Source organism: Anabrus simplex, chromosome 1 (assembly GCF_040414725.1).
Source record: "Anabrus simplex isolate iqAnaSimp1 chromosome 1, ASM4041472v1, whole genome shotgun sequence".
Lineage (NCBI taxonomy): Eukaryota > Metazoa > Arthropoda > Insecta > Orthoptera > Tettigoniidae > Anabrus > Anabrus simplex.
Window position 1 is genome coordinate 1365216953 of NC_090265.1, and position 19712 is coordinate 1365236664.

A 19712-nucleotide genomic window follows, 5' to 3' on the forward strand; every position below is an offset into this window, starting at 1 on the left:
ACCCACCTCTACTCAAGTTGACCTCCCGAGGTTGAGTGGACCCCGTTCTAGCCCTCGTACCACTTTTCAAATTTCGTGGCAGAGCCGGGAATCCAACCTGGGCCTCCGGGGGTGGCAGCTAAAAACACTAACCACTACACTACAGAGGCGGACCCTCGTAAATTTAAAAACAGAAAACAAGAATTGTGTACGCACGTTCAATCCAGAAACTTACAGTAAAACTGTTTGGCTCGAGTTCACCTACATGTAATTAGGGTGAGTAGAATTGAAATTTACTTAATACATTATGTTAACTGCATGGTTACTAGTTGCATGCCTCAGTGGAGATTCCAGGATACGCCACTGCACAAATCCCACATGGCGTGGCCGAGATTTGAACCACGGAACCCAAAGGTGAAATGCCGGCGCGCTGCCGTCTGAGCCACGGAGGCTCTTCAGCATGCTCCTTACTGGACCTTTGTAACACTCTGTAATCAAGTTGAGATGATTCTCTTCTTTCTTTCTTTCTTTCTTAATCTGCTTACCCTCCAGGGTTAGCTCTTCCCTTGGACTCAGTGAGGGATCCCACCTCAACCGCCTCATGGGTAGTGTCCTGGAGTTTCAGACTCTAGGTCGGGGGATACAACTGGGGAGGATGACCAGTACCTCGCCCAGGCGGCCTCACCTGCTATGCTGAACAGGGGCCTTGGTGGGGGATGGGAAGATTGGAAGGGATACACAAAGAAGGAGGAAGGAAGCGGCCGTGGTCTTAAGTTAGGTACCATCCCGGCATTTGCCTGGAGGAGAAGTGGGAAACCTTGGAAAACCACTTCCAGGATGACTGAGGTAGGAATCGAACCCATCTCTACTCAGTTGACCTCCCGAGGCTGAGTGAACCTCCCTCCAGCCCTCGTACCACTTTTCAGATTTAGTGGCAGAGCCGGAAATCGAACCCGGACCTCCGGGGGTGGCAGCTAATCACACTACCACTACACCACAGATGCGGACGAGATGATTCTCTGCGAAGTTTATATAATTTTCTTTTCCGATTAACCACCACCATTACCTCTGCCATGCTATTGAATGTGATACTATCATTTGGAGTCACCTACTGAGTTAGCTCAAGGAAACATGAGCAGGCGCTTACCAGAAAGAGTGCCTGCTTTATCTTTATTCACCAGAAATCCGGAGCACCCACTCTGCTACTCGAGCGACTGGAGTGTGTGCTCAAGGTCACAGGTCTGCTGCGAGTGACTGCTTCCGACAGGCGGTTTTTATTCACCTCATTGCGAGTGCCTGTTCTAAATTCGCGAGTAAAGAGTGCGTGCTCATTTTTATTCACACCACCCAATGAGATACCTTGACAGTTGCTGCAATTCTTCCTGTTCCCTTGCTTATAGATAGGTGCAATTACTGCTTTTGTCCAGTCTGAAGGTACCTTAACAACACTCCATGCTAATCTTACCACTCTACGAAGCCATTTCATTCCTGCCTTCCCACTATAGTTCACAATTTCAGGCCTAATTTCATCTATTCCTGCTAATTTCCTTTCCACTTCCTCAAGCGTAATTACACCAACATCATTTTCCTCCTTCCCATGAGCTCGGCTATTCGCAACACCACCAGAAAGATTTCCTTTTACGTTGAGAAGATGTTCAAAATATTCCCTCCACCTCTCCAATGATTCCCTGGGATCTATTATGAGTTCGTCTGAATTACTCAAAACACTGTTCATTTCCTTTTTCCCTCCCTTCCTAAGATTCTTTATTACTGTCCAGAAAGGTTTCCCTGCTGCTTGACCTATCCTTCCCAGGTTATTACCAAAATCTTCCTACGACTTCTTTTTGGATTTAACAACTATTTGTTTCGCTCTGTTTCTTTCATCTACGTACAAAGCCCTGTCTGCCTCAGCCCTTGTTTGGAGCCATTTCTGATAAGCCTTATTTTTATGTTTACAAGCTGCTCTCACTTCATCATTCCACCAAGATGTTTGTCTTTTCCCATCTCTACATGCAGCTGTTCCTAGGCATTCCCTTGTTTTTTGTACTACAGCATCCCTGTATGCCACCTATTCTCTTTCTATATCCTGAACCTGCTTGCTGTCTACTGTTTGAAACTTCTCACTAATCATATCCATATACTTTTGTCTAATTTCCTCGTTGTGGAGATTTTCTACCCTTATTTGTTTGCAAACAGATTTCACTTTCTCTACCCTAGGTCGAGAGATACCTAGTTCACTACAAATCAGATAGTGGTCTGTATCATCGAAAAATCCGTGGAAAACCCGTACAGTCCTAACAGACTTCCTGAAATCAAAGTTGGTTAAGATATAGTCTATTATGGATCTGGTAACCCTAGTCTCCCATGTGTAGCGGTGAATAGCCTTATGCTTGAAGAATGTATTTGTAACTGCTAAACCCATACTAGCACAGAAGTACAGCAAATGCTTTGTACAGCAAATGTTTGCCATTCCCATTAGCTTCCATATCTTCCCCACATTTACCAATCACCCTTTCGTATTCTTCAGTTCTATTTCCAACTCTCGCATTGAAGTCGCCCATTAGCACTATCCTATCCTTGCTGTTGACCCTGACTACAATGTCACTCAATGCTTCATAAAACTTGTCAACTTCATCCTCATCTGCACCCTTACATGATGAATACACTGAGACAATTCTCATCCTAATTCCTCCAACTGCCAAATACACCCACATCATTCGTTCATTCACATGCCTAACAGAAACTATGTTGCGTGCAATAGTATTCCTGATAAACAGTCCAACCCCACACTCTGCCCTTCCCTTTTTAACACCCGTCAAGTACACTTCACAATTTCCTATCTCTTCCTTGTTATCTCCTCTTACCCGAATATCACTTACTCCTAGTACACCCAGAAGCATCCTCTTTGCCGACTCAGCCAGTTCTACTTTCTTTCATCCATACGCCCCATTAATATTGATAGCTCCCCATTGAATTCCATTTTGTTTGCCAAGTTGTTTCCAAGGAGTCCCTCGCCTGTCAAATGAGAGTGTGACTTTGTTACTCCCCTACGTCCGAGGCTTGCTTAAAATGTTCTGTTCGCGGTAAATTTATGAAGCAGGATGCTACCCTACTTACACATAGTCCAAGTGAGGATCTCTCTTCTAACGGGTTAGGTACCCCGGTGGATTGTATAGTCTTAGCCGCCTGAGCACAAGGAGGGCCATGACTCAAAATATGTTTGAGATGTCCACTGCTATTCCATAGCAACTGGTATCCCGATTCTCAGAACCACTTACTACATCACTCAGCCGTTGCCCATGGTTCATGAACTAGGACGTGACTACAGTAATCCACACCATGAACCATTCATATAATATAATACATTCATATAATATATAACTGAAAAAACTTACCTTATTAATGGATGCGATGGGATACATGTGAGCAGGTGGAGAAGTCATTTTCTCTGATTTGCGCATCCACTGCCTTGATTCTCGAGGCATCTCTTTCAAATCTCTCTAAACAAGAAAAAAAGTCTTCATTTTACAAACGCTGCTAGGAACATTAACTTTCAACTATGCTGCTATATAAATAATGCATAGTAATCCTCTGTGGCAAAACTGGAACACGGTTATTTGGTCCAGAATATCATCATTTGCCTGTAAAGTTATAGTTAATTAATTAAAAGCAAAAAATGTTCCAAAAGTGAACCGTAGATAGTGAAGAAAAGTTATTATTATTATTATTTTTTGCTAGTGGTTTAATGTTGCATTAAAACATCAAATTTTTTTTTTGTTGTTGTGACAAGGATGGAAATTAGTTAGGTTTGGGAAGGAGCAGATGTGGCTTCAGCTAAGGTGCAGCCCCAGCATTACACAGTGTGAAAATAGGAAAGCATGGAAAACCATCTTTAGGTCTGCTGACAGTGGGATTTGAACCCACCCTCTCTCAAATGCAAGCACACAGCTGCATGACCTGAACTGCGCAGTTAACTTGCTCTTGTAAAAGTTAACAATGATTCAAGTACAGTAGAGTCTCAATAATTTGAGATGGACAGGACCAAGACTACCTCGAACTATCAACAAATTTGGACTTATGAAATTACATGAAAAAGCCTGTGTTCACAAAAAAAAAAATTAACTTAGTTAAACATGACAGCACAGTAATTTAGAAAACAAAAACATAAAGATTGCTTAAAAAAATTGTCAAGTGTCCTTTGAAAATAAAAAAACTCTAGCTAAATAATGTGGGACCTATTCCAGTAGTGATGAAATAAACACATACTTCATTACATTTAAAAAAATGTCAAGAGTCTTCTGTTTTAATGAACTGCACCATTCCCAAGCAGCAATGTTACACTACAGTCTATACAACAGGTTATCCGTCAGGTTCACCTTGCGCTGTTGTTTGATGATGTGCATACCTTCCTCTAGTACAGTGTGCACTCCACACATCAGTGGTACAGTATCTGTCACATCCTCATCACTTTCACATTTTGTTGGTGCACTCATCATATCTATGTATTTGGTCAATGCATAAGTTCGTGCAGTTCTTATATTTTATATTATATTATTTTATTTTACTGTCACTGTCATGCACTGTAACTCACGTCATCAGTGATATATTCACCTCCACTCTCTATGACCTTCTGCCAACATTCAGATAGCAGTTGAATACCTCGCCTGTAGAACTGTTTTGGTTTTGACCGGAAGAAATCCATTAGCCAGCCATTGGTCAAGAGAAGCTTTATCAGGAAACACTTGTCCCTGAATGTGGTTAGAAAGAGAGAGGAAAAGATGAAAATCTGAGGGGACATAGGTCAGGGATATACGGAGGATGAGGAAGATATTCTCAGCCAAGTTCGGCAATAACGCCTTTGGTCCATTGCGCTGTATGTGGATGAGCATTATCATGGAGAAAAAAGACTGGTTGTTGTCTTTGTCTTTTGTTTCTGTATCTCACCCATCGAATGCAAATGGGGTACAATAGTTGACCAATTACATTAAAAAACTTGTGCCATTTCCCACGTTGTTTGACAAGGATTCTCATGAAACAACTCATTCAAGCGATTTTCGTCAAAATCTGAAGGTCTTCCAGAACGTGGATCATCACACAAGTCAAACCATCCTGCTCGAAAGTGGGAAAACCATTTCTATGCAGTTCTTTCAGCAATTGCTTCATTCCCATACACTTCACAAACTGTTCTCACAACTCCTGCTGCACTGGATCCTCGGTTATAAACTCAAAGAGTAAAATGTGTCAGAAATGCTCACTTTTCTCAACTTGACATTCCATATCTGTTTGTCTGAAATATACACAAATAATATGTTCACAATGAAGAAAGCCTGTGTTTCACAACACAGACACTCCAAACTCAGTTAAAACAATGGAATAACAATAAGCAATCCCTTCATGCCACATTGTTGCAACCCAAAAGAATACCGACCGGGCGAGTTGGCCGTGCAGTTAGGGTCGCGCAGCTGTGAGCTTGCATCTGCAAGATAGTGGGTTCAAACCCCACTGTCGTCAGCCCTGAATATGGTTTCCCATTTTCACACCAGGCTGTACTTTAATTAAGGCCAAGGCCGCTTCCCTCTCACTCAGAGGCCTTTTCTATCCCATCATCGCCATAAGACATCCATGTCAGTGCGACGTAAAGCAAATAGTAAAAAAAAAGACACCGTAAGAACGTATGCATTGACCCAATAATTTCCAGTTGTTCACCACCTTTTATCATACCACAATGTCCGTCTCATTGGCGCTTTCATGACATGGAAGTCTTTTAAGAAGGTTATAGCCAGCAACTGGCACCAATACATTTTCTTCAGGCATTCCACAACTCCCATATCCACAGGCTGAACTAAACTAGTGATGATAGGTGGCAAAAATAAGGCATGGATACCATGACTCTGTGGTTCATCTTCACTTGGATGTGAACCCGCACTGTCCAGTGTTAAACTTGCTTTTCATAGGAAACCTTTCTCATTCTGAAAATACTTCACCTGTGGTATACAATCATTAAAAGTCCAATTCTTGAATATTTCCTGTGCCGGTTGCTACAGTCTCTTCTATAAGCAATAGAAGATTATTATAGCATGTGTGTAGATGATAGGCAGTGCTGCCATGGTAACGTGTTGAAATACTAGCAGACTTTCTGATAACAAGTTTAAGCTTATGATTTCATTAACCGTTGGATGCAGCCAGAGCTGTAAGACATTTCTTCTTTTATATATATATATACTAGCAAGATACCCGTGCTTCGCTACGGTATTATAATGAAATTTATAATTGAATGCTTAACGTTTCATATACAATCCGCCGATATTCGTGATATGACCCGTTTTCTGAGAGATTCCCCCGAAATTCGCGATCTGACTCGTTTTCTGAGAGATTATGGCAACGTTCCTCCCATTTTTCAATCTTTCTTTCCAGCAATCGATTTCGTTCTTCCCGGGCTAGGTCCAGGTATTCCACCCGGTCACTTGGGTCCCTAAATCTTTGCCATCTTTTCCTATAAGCATTTTTAATGTGGATCAAATCCTTGAGGAGATCCGAGGTAGTGTCGTCGTGGGTGCCTTGGCGGTAGTGAACCCGCGGCCTGACTGCATTCGTAGTCATTACCCGTCCAGGACCCGTTTCCAGCGCGGTCCGCACATTTTGACGACGGTCCAGAATATTATTATTATTATTATTATGGTGGGTGAAATTAGTTGAATTTAGGTTATTATTATTATTATTATTATTATTATTATTGATGTTCTGGACCCCACAGCAAGATGAAAGACCGCTACTTGGCGGTAAATTACATCTGCTGCCATTGTCATTGATGACAATATGACCAGCACCATTGTTGCCCGTAGTCAAGTGCGCAGGATTTCTGGCGATACGAATGACATACTCCTGTGCATTATTGACCTTATTATAGAGGTGAGCAATTGAACGGTCAATCTCATTACTATAGTTTATTTCATGTGTTTACATTTTTATTTCTATGCCAGAAGAATCTGCTGTAATCTAAGAAGATTCTCCACAGGAAAAGATGGCTCTTGAAAATGAACCCGGGAAAGATTAAAAATGATCGGTTGATCGGTTTATGATCTGAATAAGTACATTGTAAATCCACAGCCCATTTCTAGCCATTCAACCGGGTCAGGAATGGAATGAATAAAGCCCTCAGCTAAAGGTAAGGATAGGAATTGTGCCGGCTGCCGAAGCCTGTCGCACTCCTCTGGGGCAATGATTAATGAATGACAAATGAAATGAAATGATATTGGAGAATGTTGCTGGAATGAATGATGATGGGGAAAACCGGAGTATGGGAAGAAAGACCTGTCCCGCCTCCGCTTTGTCCAGCACAAATCTCACATGGAGTGACTGGGATTTGAACCACGGAACCCACTGGTGAGAGGCCGGCGTGAGGCCGCCTGAGCCACGGAGGCTCCTTATAAGTACATTATGAACAGTAAAATCAATTAGTCTCATCTCTATTTTCACGTCACAGTGGTTGATTTATCCCCCCTCCCCCCAAAAAAGGTGTGTTTCTTTATGTTTAAAGGAGAATCCAAATACCAATGTTCACGTGTGGTACCTTCAGTTTTAAGATATAAGTATCCCCATAAAAGTAATTAACTTTTTTCACTTACTTTCACACTCCCCCCTCTTAAGTGAATTTTCCGGCAAAAAATATTTGTTTCTTTAATAGTAAAGGATCTTCTAAATACCAATTATCTTCAGTTTTGAGATATGTGTCCTCATGAAACGAATCCAACTCCTTTTCACACCCGCCCCCAAAGATAATTACCCCCCACCCCTCCAAAAAGCGTTGTTTTATTTTTAAAGAAGATCTAAATACAAATTTTCACGTCTGTAACAATTTTAGTTTTTATTAGATTTAAGTATCCTCATACAATTAATACAATTAATTTTTCAATTTTTTCACCTCCCCCCTCCCTTCATTGGATTTTCCGAGAATACCTGTTTCTTTACTTTAACAGAAAAATTCCAAATACCAGTTTTTACGTCTGTAAGATTTTACATTTCTAACATATATTGTAGATATAGTCTTTCTAAAAATTCACCCCAATTTGTCACTCCTGTTTAACCTCCATTAATTAGATTTTCCAAAAACAAAACAAAAAAATGTTTATTTCTAAAGGAGCCATATACTAATTTTTAGGTCTGTAATATCTTCAGTTTCTGAATTATATGTATCCTCATTAAAGACATTCAACCCCTTATTCACAATTTTCACCCCTCCTATTGGGATTTATAGAAAACAAAAAACTATGTGTTCTTATTTTTAAAGGAGATTCTAAATATCAATTTTTACATCTGCAAACTTTTAAAGTTTTGAGATATAGATAAACTCATTTTAAAAATTCACCTCCTTTTCACCCCCCATTATTTAGATTTTCCAAAAACAAAAATACTTTTTTCTTAATTTTTAAAGGAGGTTCCAAATTTAAATTTTCATGACTGTAACACCTTCAATTTTTGAGATATAAGTCTCCTCATAAAAGGTGTTCAACCCCTTTTTCCCCCCTTTTCAGCCCCCTTCATGGGATTTTCCGAAAACAAAAAAATACGTATTTCTTTATTTTCAAAGAAAATTCCAAATACCAATTTTTATGACTCTAAACCTTTACGTTTTTGAGAAATAGATATCCTCATTTTAAAAATTCAACCCCGTTTTCACCCTCTTATTGACGAAATATCCAAAAATCCTCCCTTAGCGAGCACCTACATGTTAATATGAATGTATCCCCAAAATTTTATTTCTCTACGTCCAGTAGTTTCGGCTCGGCGATGATGAATCAGTCAGTCAGGACAAGTTATTTTATATATATATATTTTTTACCAGGAGCATGATTTTTCTTTACGCAAAGCAAGATGCTTAGTCGGTGACTGGCCCTGAAAGTGGGCTTCCTTTTATCTCTGCTGGATAAACCACATGTACAGTGAATCACTCTTTTCTTTTTAATACTCTGATGCTTTCAATGACTTTCAGTCAAAATTCATCAGAGCATTTATTAGATGAAAATATTTCAAGTTTATTTCTGTTTTGCTGACTGACCTAACCAACACCCTATTCTCCAGCAAGATTTTCAAATGTCTTACACTTGTCATTCTTCTTTATGCTTCGAACTTCACTTTTGAGGTAACACATTTCCTTGTGTGTTTTGTACTTTTGTCAGAACTCATAGTGAACAACAACAAAATATTACCGGTAACAAACTTCAACTGGTCAAACAAACATAATGAACCACAACCACATGCACAAACAATACAGTCAAAGATCTGACTGATTCCTTTATAGGACATTGAACAATGTAGGCGAGGAGGAGGGAGTAGTGGATAGGGGCAGGGGTAGGGGAACTGCCAGACTGTGTTCAAGGTCAGTCTCTGTTTAGCTTTCACCTCAAATAAAGCAACCACACAATGAAAACTGAAAATTTAGTACTTTTGATAATTCAAATTTTTAAACTCAGATTTATGGAAATACTGAACAATCGAGACTCTACCGCATCATTTGGCAGTACAGTATAGAATTTGGTATAAGTGACAGGCATAAAATTCTATTCAACATTAAATGGTGTGAAATTTAAAGAGAAGCTCGTGTGGCATACAATATTTTCACTAACAAACTAAACAAAGTACTTAAACTACCAATTGCACCCAAGGGTATTATTTAAACTCTTACAGCATGTACTTAATTTTTTTAATGCCCATCACCGTTCCTACTATGTAATAATACATTCATACATAATAAGGAGATTCTTTCATAAGTCCTAGCAACTCCATTTGTCTTCCAATAATGTGGGAGCATGGTGAATTTTAACAGGGTAGCATATGAAGATGTGGAGATTTTCCTTGTCCTTTTGTGTTTTCATGTTTATCCTTGTCTCCTATTTATATGTTCCCTCTTCCTACACAGATTTGTTATTGTGTTCATCCTATTATGAGTTTCTATTCATGTTTCTCTCACTATACAACTCAGTGTATATGTTTAAAAACCTGTGCCACCATCAGATGGCGTTTGTGTGGACTGGTGTCTTGTTAACAACACACACAAAAGTTACTGTGGTACTGGCCATTCTTCAAGATGGATGAAAGTTGAATAGCAATAATATGAAAACAGCATTTCCTTGAGGCAGAAATTCACATCAGTGTCATACAGAGCTCAGAGAAGTGTAGGGTGATGGAGCTTTGCCTTATCAAACTGTTTAGGCCTTCAAACATACATGTGTAACAACTGCTGAACTGTCACAGAATGGACGTCCTACATCCCGCTGCACAAAAGTATCTGTGACCATTATCAAAAAGAGTTTAACAGAATACTGACAGTGTTTCAAATTTTAAGGGTATTTCTGTGGTGACAGCATTGTGAATTTTACAACAGGCCTTACAGATGTGCAAGATTTGTGTTCATCTTGCCCATTGATAAAATACTGTAATGATTTTTATTTGCCATTCAAATGCTCCTTGCCACTAGCTCTGTACTTCGATCCACTTTGATTCTAGCATTGAGAAGCACATTCCTGTATCTTTGAAATGAAGTGGATTTACATTGCTGCTGCTTTATTGGAAGATATAACTAGAGTTGCCATCACTTACAAAACCATCCTTATATTAGCTGTCTGAAGTAAAACCATTTTCAACAATTATCCTGTTGGTTCTAAGCTAGGTCATTCGTAAAGTGTAATCTCTAATGGAATAGGTAAATGTTCAACTTTCTCCACAATCTAATGGAAATTAAAGGAAAAACATAATATCCTGACCCCCATCCTACTGCATGTATTCTGTACACCAGAAGAGAAGCAAGGTTTCCGAACCTATAGGATCATCATTGTCTTAATGAAGGAGAGTTCATATCCCTATCCAAAAGTGCATGTTCTATTATATTAATTTTTTGTATATGCTTATTATATGCACTGTAAACAAATGCAGTCTGTCACGCAATATTTTCTATCTAAGAATGGTGTAGTTGTCACTATCCAATTTTCTACTCATTGCACTGATGTCATCTTCCGATCCAATGGCCAGATCTAATATTTTCACTGACCGAAGGAAACAGCTTTATTGTGAAATCAATGTTCAGAGAAGAACCATGCATGAGAAGAGATTGTGAAAAACTGATGTTAATAAATCAATGGCTCTATAAACACAGAATATCTTATACAAAACACTTGATACTTATGAAGCAGTTTGTTATGTCCGCACCTATTTAAAGCACTATAATATAGTTCAGAAGGTACTGAGTGGAGTGGCTGCATGTGTTAACAAGCAAAGGCTATGGAACCAAGTTCCACAAAGTGAGTTCAAACTCCAATGTTGGCTGTCCTGAGAATGGTTTTCTCTGGTTTCCCATTTTCACTTTCAGGCAAAGGATATTTCCTATTCATAGGTCACAACCAATTCCTTCCACCTCCTTACACAATTTCATTCACCATTATTTCATCTTCTTTAGCTCCTCAACTGAGGTTGGCATTAGGGAGGGCATCCAGTCATAAAAAACATGCCATGTAATTTCATCTCACCTTATCCCCGACCCCATATCGGGGAGTGGGACTAAGGGATAGACATACACTACAGTTCAAATAGAATAACTTTGGGCTTTTCCCGCTGCTACAATGATTTGAGAGCAAGGCATAGCCTTGAGGCTATCAATCACGTGTCAACAGCATGTAGGATCCACAGCTGTGATTGGTGATCTCAAGGCCATGCCTTGCCTTCAAACCAGTGTAGCGGCAGAAAGCGCCCAAAGTTATAACTTCCGAACTACAAATATGTCAGAAAATGTGGAAAGTTACCACCAACTGTGTTCACACATTTATGTGCCTCCTAAAAAAACCTGATGATTTTTACTGTTATGGGTTACCCAACCCAAGTAACCACCAGGTTACCAGGTTTCCCGAAGCCATAAAATATGTCCACAGACTCCCCAAACAACCAAACGTAGTACTCTTTATAACCACACATCCTGGTCTAAAAAAGAAAAAGGCATTCAACTCTTTCCTTATGCTCACCTCAAACCCAAGATCATTGTCTAAAAAGCCCCACAATCACATTCAGGTGCCCACCAGACCTCGAAAACATCCTCACTCTCTATGAACAATACCAATCCTCACCCTCTTCTGGTTCTCCCGCCAGTGAGCACAACTGCTCTAAGACTGGCTGTATATAAATATACAGAACCATTTTCACCCGCAGCACTACTACCAAGTTTTTTTTTTTTGCTATTACATAGCACAGATACAGATAGGTCTTATGGCGATGATGGGACAGGAAAGGTCTAGGAATGGGAAGGAAACGGCTGTGGCCTTAATTAAGGTACAGTCCCAGCATTTGCCTGGTGTGAAAATGGGAAACCACAGAAAACCATCTTCATGACTGCCGACAGTGGGGTTCGAACCCACTATATCCCGGATGCAAGCTCAGAGCTGCGCGCTCCTAACCGCGCGGACAACTCGCCCGGTACTACCAAGTCTTAACCCATACAAGGTAGCCATGACAGCATTTCATCCCACATCTATCAGCTTCAATGCAGGCTCTACCCAGCTTTCTACATTGGCTTAACCACCAATACTCTAGCCAAATGAACATGTCGTCGCCACAGTACCTGCAAAACCCATAACATAAATCTTCTGGTTCCCATCCAAACCTGCCTCTATCAAACCACATTTGATGATTGTTGCACAGTTCAATTCCTTAAACATCCATTACCATCTTTCCACTCTCTTGCCCACAGAGATTCTGAAGTTGGAGATCAACTGCACCCAGTCTTAATATCAGATAACTCTTCCTTTTACCCATTTCCTCATCTCATTCATCTCTCTCTCCCTTTACCATATAACAGCACTTATTAGTCAACACTGAACACTACCAGAGCTGTCCATTGATTAAAAATTTTGATTGGTTAACCGAATTACTTTAATCGATTAATCGGCCAATTAATCACATTTCAATTGGTTTCACACCTATAAGTTTGAGAAAACCATCCAGCATAATATATATTTATAATTCGATATGCTATAACGAAGACATGTTTTTATTTTAAATTTTAATTGTATTGGTGCCATGTAAGTACTGGTAATCAAAAATTTAAAAAAAGGTACGTTGATATTTTGAATGTATGTCAATATTGATGATTTAATGGTACAAAAGTTTGAAACTGTGAAGTTGACAATTACAGTCACACCTCTTTGCTCCAGGACTTCAAAATTGTTAGTACATTGACATAAACAGAACAAAGGGACGTCCTTCCCTTATTAACAATATTTCCAGCATCACTAAACACTCCCTCACAAGGAACTGAAGTAGCTGGAATGCAGCAATTTTTCCGCTAAGCGTGCAAGATGTGGAAGCTGGACTGAATGTATTTCCTACCACTGCAGAGGGTCTGTGAAGTCATCTAGTTCCAGCAACGACTTGTCGAGTGCCATCTCCACCATAAGTGGTGTCAAACTTGAAACCATAATGGCATGACCAGAATCTTGTTTGTCTTCGACAGTTTCAAAATTCAGTTTTCTCTTCTTGCTGCATGGTTTTATTGGAAATTGTACTCCGTCCACGTCTCTCTCCGAAATTCATTTCCACATGGATTTCTGGTCCTTTTTTTCAATACATCTATTTAAATGTAGGATCAAGAGCAGTAGCTTCTTGGTATGTCTTCAAATTACACCGATCATTTATCCTAGCCATTAAATCTTCTACAAGAGTCCTTTTAAATCTAGCTATGTACCCAGGCTCGGCATCGGAGCAAGGTAAAGATAATTTCAAGCGTGTTACTTCAGGCAATACAACGCTACCTGTCATATACCATATTTACGTGAACAATCCCCGCACTAACTTTAGGGAGGCTGATTTTGAAAAAAATAGCAAGCACCTCAATTTCGTGCCTCAATTTTTTAAATATATGTGCGGGTATTATTTGCGTAAATACGGTATTTGCTACCATTAAGTAGGTCTGATATTTCTAAGCATGGCTAAAGGCACACTATCATGTTTCCTATTACCTCCTATTCAAGTGCTGTTAGAGGTTTGACATTTGAAGAGTGGGTCGATATGACATCTATAATACCCCTTTTAGCCTTCATTTAAACTTAATTGTAGAGTGTGGGCTGCACACTGAAAATAGTCTTAGTTCACTCTTTCAACTCGTAGAAGGATGTCTCTAGCATTGTCAGTGCAAAGAGCAACAATACACAAACTACATCTTTAAACTCTTCTGTACAGTTAGCGGCATTGTGGGTTCTGAAACATGATCTTCTTGTAATGTTGAATTAAGATCGGGAGGTTGTGGGTTCGGATCCCACTGGTGTCCGGCTGGCCATTTTTGTTCTGTACTTAACATCTCTTCAACATGTACTACATGTACGTAACACGGCCTAATATGTTGAAAGTCTGTTTCGATTACAATGCGGTCATGAAAATTCAATATTCATTGAATTAAGATATTCTTGATTTGAATCAATCCAGTGAGCTGTAACCCCCAAGTAGCTACAGTTAGATATGGAAATCCACTTCACTAGTTTATTCTTAATTTTAGTTTCCTTATTAGAAGACACAGTCTTCACTATTAGGTGCTCGAACGTTGACTGAGAAGATGAACTAGTAGTGACATTGATACATGTTGGTATACTTTGGGAAGGATGTACGGGATGATATTGAAGACTATTTGTACTTTCCGTATAACTGAACGATTTTCTGCATTTCTTACAAAACTTTTTTTTTTTCTGTCACCTTACTTAAAATAAACACGAAATTCTTACAAAATTTTCCACCTTCTCAATACTTAAAAAATTTTGTATTTATTTTAAGTATAGTCTTAACTCAATATGGAACCTAACCATGAAGTTTATTACTTTGAATGTCACCTTACCATAACAGTTTCGTTAAAATCCAAAACTTTTACTAAGTTTTCTTTGCTTCGGTTCATAAGCCATATTTGTAACTGAAGTTCACAAACACTGAATGTGAATAGTGAATATATACTGTCTTCTGAATAATAACCACACATGAGCTGAGGTTTAAGTTGTCACTTTTCCTACTGCTTCTTTCTGGCAATTGGTATCTGTCCATTCACACATTATCTGGAAATTCCTTAATGACAGTCCCTTCAAATACCTTCCCCACCCCTACCTATTATGCTGCCCGACCGTGTTTTGTAAAGGTCCGCAAATATACTACAGTGGCCTGTCCGGAATTTCCTTTCCAATAGTTTGTAAAAGCAATGGTCTTAATTCTAGTATTAGAAGAAAGCAAACAAGCTATTTTGTAGAGCCTCCGTGGCTCAGACGGCAGCGCGTCGCCCTCTCACTGCTGGTTACCATGGTTCAAATCCCGGTCACTCCACGTGAGATTTGTGCTGGACAATGCGGAGGTGGGACAGGTTCTTCTCTGGGTACGCCGGTTTTCCCTGTCATATTTCTTTCCAGTAACACTCTCCAATAAAATTTCAATTCCTCGTTTTCCATTAATCATTGCCTCCCAGCCGGCACAATTCCTATCCTCGCCGCTAGATGGGAGGTTCATTCATTCCATTCCTGACCCTGTCAGATGACTGGAACAGGCTGTGGATTTTCATTCAATAGATGTATACTTACCAGATATTGTAATAGGAGTTGAATCATGGCTGAGAAAAGATATAATGGATGCAGAAATATTCTCACGGAACTGGAGTGTGTATCGTAGAAATAGCATAGGAATGGCAGGAGGGGGAGTATCCATTCTGGTGAAAGAAGAATTTGTAAGCTACAAAAATGTTAAAGATGACAAACATGATATTCTAGGTGTAAGGATCATCTCTAAAGATAATAGGAAACTTAATGTCTTTGGAGTGTACAGACCGAGAAAGGATAGCGCTGACGCTGATTCAGAATTATTTGATAAGATAATCATCTATGTGGGAAACGATATGGAAAGGAACGTGATTGTAGCGGGTGATCTCAATTTACCAAATATCAATTGGGAAGGTAATATGAACGACAAGAAACATGACCAACAAATGGCAAGTAAGTTAATATGGGAAGGACAGCTGATTCAGAAGAAAATGATGTAACCAATTAGAGGCAAGAATATTCTGGATGAGGTGCTGGTAAAACTAGATGAGCTCTATAGAGAAAACAAAGTAATAGATGGTATTACTGATCACGAAGCTGTCCTTGCCATAGTTAAAAAGAAAAGTTATAGAAAGGAAGGTCTTGAAAGTAGGACTATTAGGTGTCTGGTCTCGTGGTGTAGGGGGCAATGTGTCCACCTGTCACCCGGCGGCCCCGTGTTCGATTCCTGGCCGGGTCAGGGGTTTTAAATTATTATTAATATCCCTGGCCTGGGGACTGGATGTTTGTGTCGTCCTTAACATATTCCTCATATTCAACACTCTACACTTCCATGCAGGTTCATATCATACGGTGAAAGTAGTGGCAAAAGACATACAGAGGTCGACACCATGAACAGCTAAGGATAAGATGATGGCAAGCATAATTAGCAGTCATATAAATTTTAGTGAAAAATGGAAGGCTATGTATAGGTACTTTAAGGCAGAAACAGGTTCCAAGGATATTCCAGGAATCATTAATGAACAAGGAGAGTGTATATGCAAGGATCTTCAAAAGGCAGAAGTATTCAGCCAGCAGTATGTAAAGATTGTTGGTAAAGAAGTAAAGAACAGGTAAGAAGAAGTAAAGAAGTATTAAAATTTACCTATGATAACAATGACATTTACAGTAAGATACAAAAGTTAAAAATAGAAAATCAGCTGGAATTGATAAGGTTTTGGGGGATATACTACAGACAATGTGTTGGGATATAGTACCATATCTTAAGTACTTATTTGGTTATTCTTTGGTTGAAGGAGCAATACCAAATGAATGGAGAGTTGCTATAGTAGCCCCTGTGTATAAACGTGATAGACAAAAAGCTTAAAATTATAGGGCAGTCAGTTTGACATGCATAGCATGTAAGCTTTGGAAAGGATTCTTTCTGATTATATTAGATATGTTTGCAAAATTAATAACTGATTCGATAGAAAGCAGTTCGGGTTTAGGAAAGGTTATTACTCTGAAGTTCAACTTGTAGGATTCCAGCAAGATATAGCAGATATCTTGGATTCAGGAGGTCAAATGGACTGCATCACGATTGACCTATCTAAGGCATTTGATAGGGTAGATCATGGGAAACTACTGGCAAAAAAGAGTGCAAATGAAGTAGACAAAACAGTGACTGAATGGGCGGCCATATTTCTAGGAAACAGAACTCAGAGAATTAGAGTAGGCGAAGCTTTATCTGACCCTGTAACAATTAAGAGGGGAACTCCTCAAGGCAGTGTTATTAGACTTTGTTTTCTTATATATATCAATGATACGAGTAAAGAAGTGGAATCAGAGATAAGGCTTTTTGCAGATGATGTTATTCTGTACAGAGTAATAAATAAGTTTCAAGATTGTGAGCTACTGCAAAATGACCTCGATAATGTTGCAATGGTACGATGATAAACAGGGTTAAAAGTCAGGTTGCGAGTTTCACAAATAGGATAAGTCCTCTCAGTTTTAATTACTGCATTGATAGGGTGAAAGTTCCATTTAGGGATCAATGTAGGTACCTAGGTGTTAATATAAGGAAAGATCTTCATTGGAGTAATCACATAAATATGTTGCCAAAAAAGGGTAGAGATCTCTGCACATGGTTAAGAGAGTATTTAGGGGTTCTAGTAAGGATGTAAAGGAGAGGACATATAAGTCTCTGGTAAGACCCCAAAGAGAGTATTGTTCCAGTGTATGGGACCCTCACCAGGATTATTTGATTCAAGAATGGGAAAAAAATCCAAAGAAAAGTAGCTCGATTTGTTCTGGGTGATTTCCGAAAAGAGTAGCGTTACAAAAATGTTGAAAAGTTTGGGCTGGGAAGACTTGGATGAAGGAAGACTAGGTGCTTGACTAAGTGGTATGTAATACCAATATAGTTGGTCTGTTATTGGACATTATAAATTTTCCAGCTAACTCATTCCTGGTTGCCAGTGTTTCGCCCCAGTGTGCTAAGCTGGGCTCATCAGATGGTAAATAGCACACCTACCAAGACGCAAGGCTAGTGCATACCATGGAGGCCACTGCGTAGGCTACTTGGAGCCACCGGCAGTGTCAATGGACGGAACAAATATTTCAGGTTCCCTACGGTAAGTTATTCCAATCCCTAACTCCCCTTCCTAAAAATGAATATTTGTCCCAATTTGTCCTCTTAAACTCCAGCTTTATCTTCATATTGTGATCTTTCCTACTTTTGAAGACATCACTCAAACTTATTTGTCTACTGATGTCATTCCTCGCCATCTCTCCACTGACAGTTCGGAACTTACCACTTATTGCAAGTGATTAATTTCACTTTTAGACCATATTGAAATTCAATATATTAAAATTTACAATTAATTTACTGAAACCCACCTGTTCAACACTTTACAGTCTTTATGACTATTATATAATTATTCTATTAAGATCGTTAGGGTATAGGTTTCACCTGTCATAGCAGGCATCATCAGCCATAAATTCTATACTCTTAAATCAGCACTCTGAAATGGATGTTATATTTAAAACTATTCCTTAAAAACTAGTTTACAATAATTTACAATGATGTATAAGAACATTATGGTCACATTTTGGATTGAATTGGTTAATCTTGTCTTAAAGTTTTAATATGATATTGTATTTATGTTCCCATCTAATGGAGACAACGTAAAATAATATTAATACTAAGTTGACAAATGAAGTCAAATAGGAGTCAAAATATTTACAACAGATTTTTCAGTATATACAAAAAAATCAATATGCTCAGTTTAAAATGATTTGTGGATAATCTAAAATCTTCTGTATATTGAAATCTTTTCTTTATTAAAATGAGAGTCTTTATTAATAATATTCGAAGTGAAAATGCTGGTTAGATAGCAAGTATAGCTAGTGGAGGATGCTGATCAAGTCTCATTCATAACAAGTTATTCCATCCTCTCTTTAAATATGCTAGTATGCTGCCTAAGTTATGAAACTTGTGAAGTTATCACCCGTGTAAGTCTGAGAATCCAGTTGAACTCCTCTTCAGACTTACACGGGTTATAACTTCACAAGTTTCATAACTTAGGCAGCATACTAGCATATTTAAAGAGAGGATGGAATAACTTGTTATGAATGAGACTTGATCAGCATCCTCCACTAGCTATACTTGCTATCTAACCAGCATTTCCACTTGGAATATTATTAATAAAGACTCATTTTAACACAATCACATCATTTGACAACCCTAGCTCGCATAAGTTATTCACGGCTTATGAATCCAATGATGAGCTCAGCTCGCAGCGATGCACTGCTGTATATCAATACATGTAGTTCAGTTACTAACTCAAAGATGCCACTTGTATGCATTCTGAGCTGAAATTTAGACATTTGGCTTTGGTTATTTCCTACACTCCAGGTTATCACACACTTCTGGAACAAAAGATAAAAGAATCCTTGTTCAAATTATTTCGCTCACGTCAGCTGGAATCATGGCGCCAAGCAGATGTGTTGATGTTCATGAAGATGGAATACGAAAGCTAATAGATAGTGTTTTAGAGAGCGATTATGAAGACAGTGATGTTTGTGATGACGAAATAGACCCTGAAGGTCTCAGGTCGAGTTTAGTAGTGCTGATGACACGGAAAGTGATACAAATGGTGATGGTGGGCAAGTCTACAGCGAGACCACGTGACCTCCAGAAAGGTCGTAGTT

The 19712-nt window shown here is 39.1% G+C and overlaps 1 protein-coding gene across 1 annotated transcript in view; it reads right to left on the bottom strand.

Moving 5' to 3' along the window:
* Nucleotides 1-19712, bottom strand: part of LOC136859080 (uncharacterized) — a 357013-nt gene that overhangs the window by 40383 nt on the left and 296918 nt on the right. Inside the window, exon 18 of the mRNA XM_067138671.2 lies at nucleotides 3375-3479. Coding sequence (XP_066994772.2) covers nucleotides 3375-3479 — 105 coding nt within the window. The remainder of the gene's footprint in view (nucleotides 1-3374; nucleotides 3480-19712) is intronic.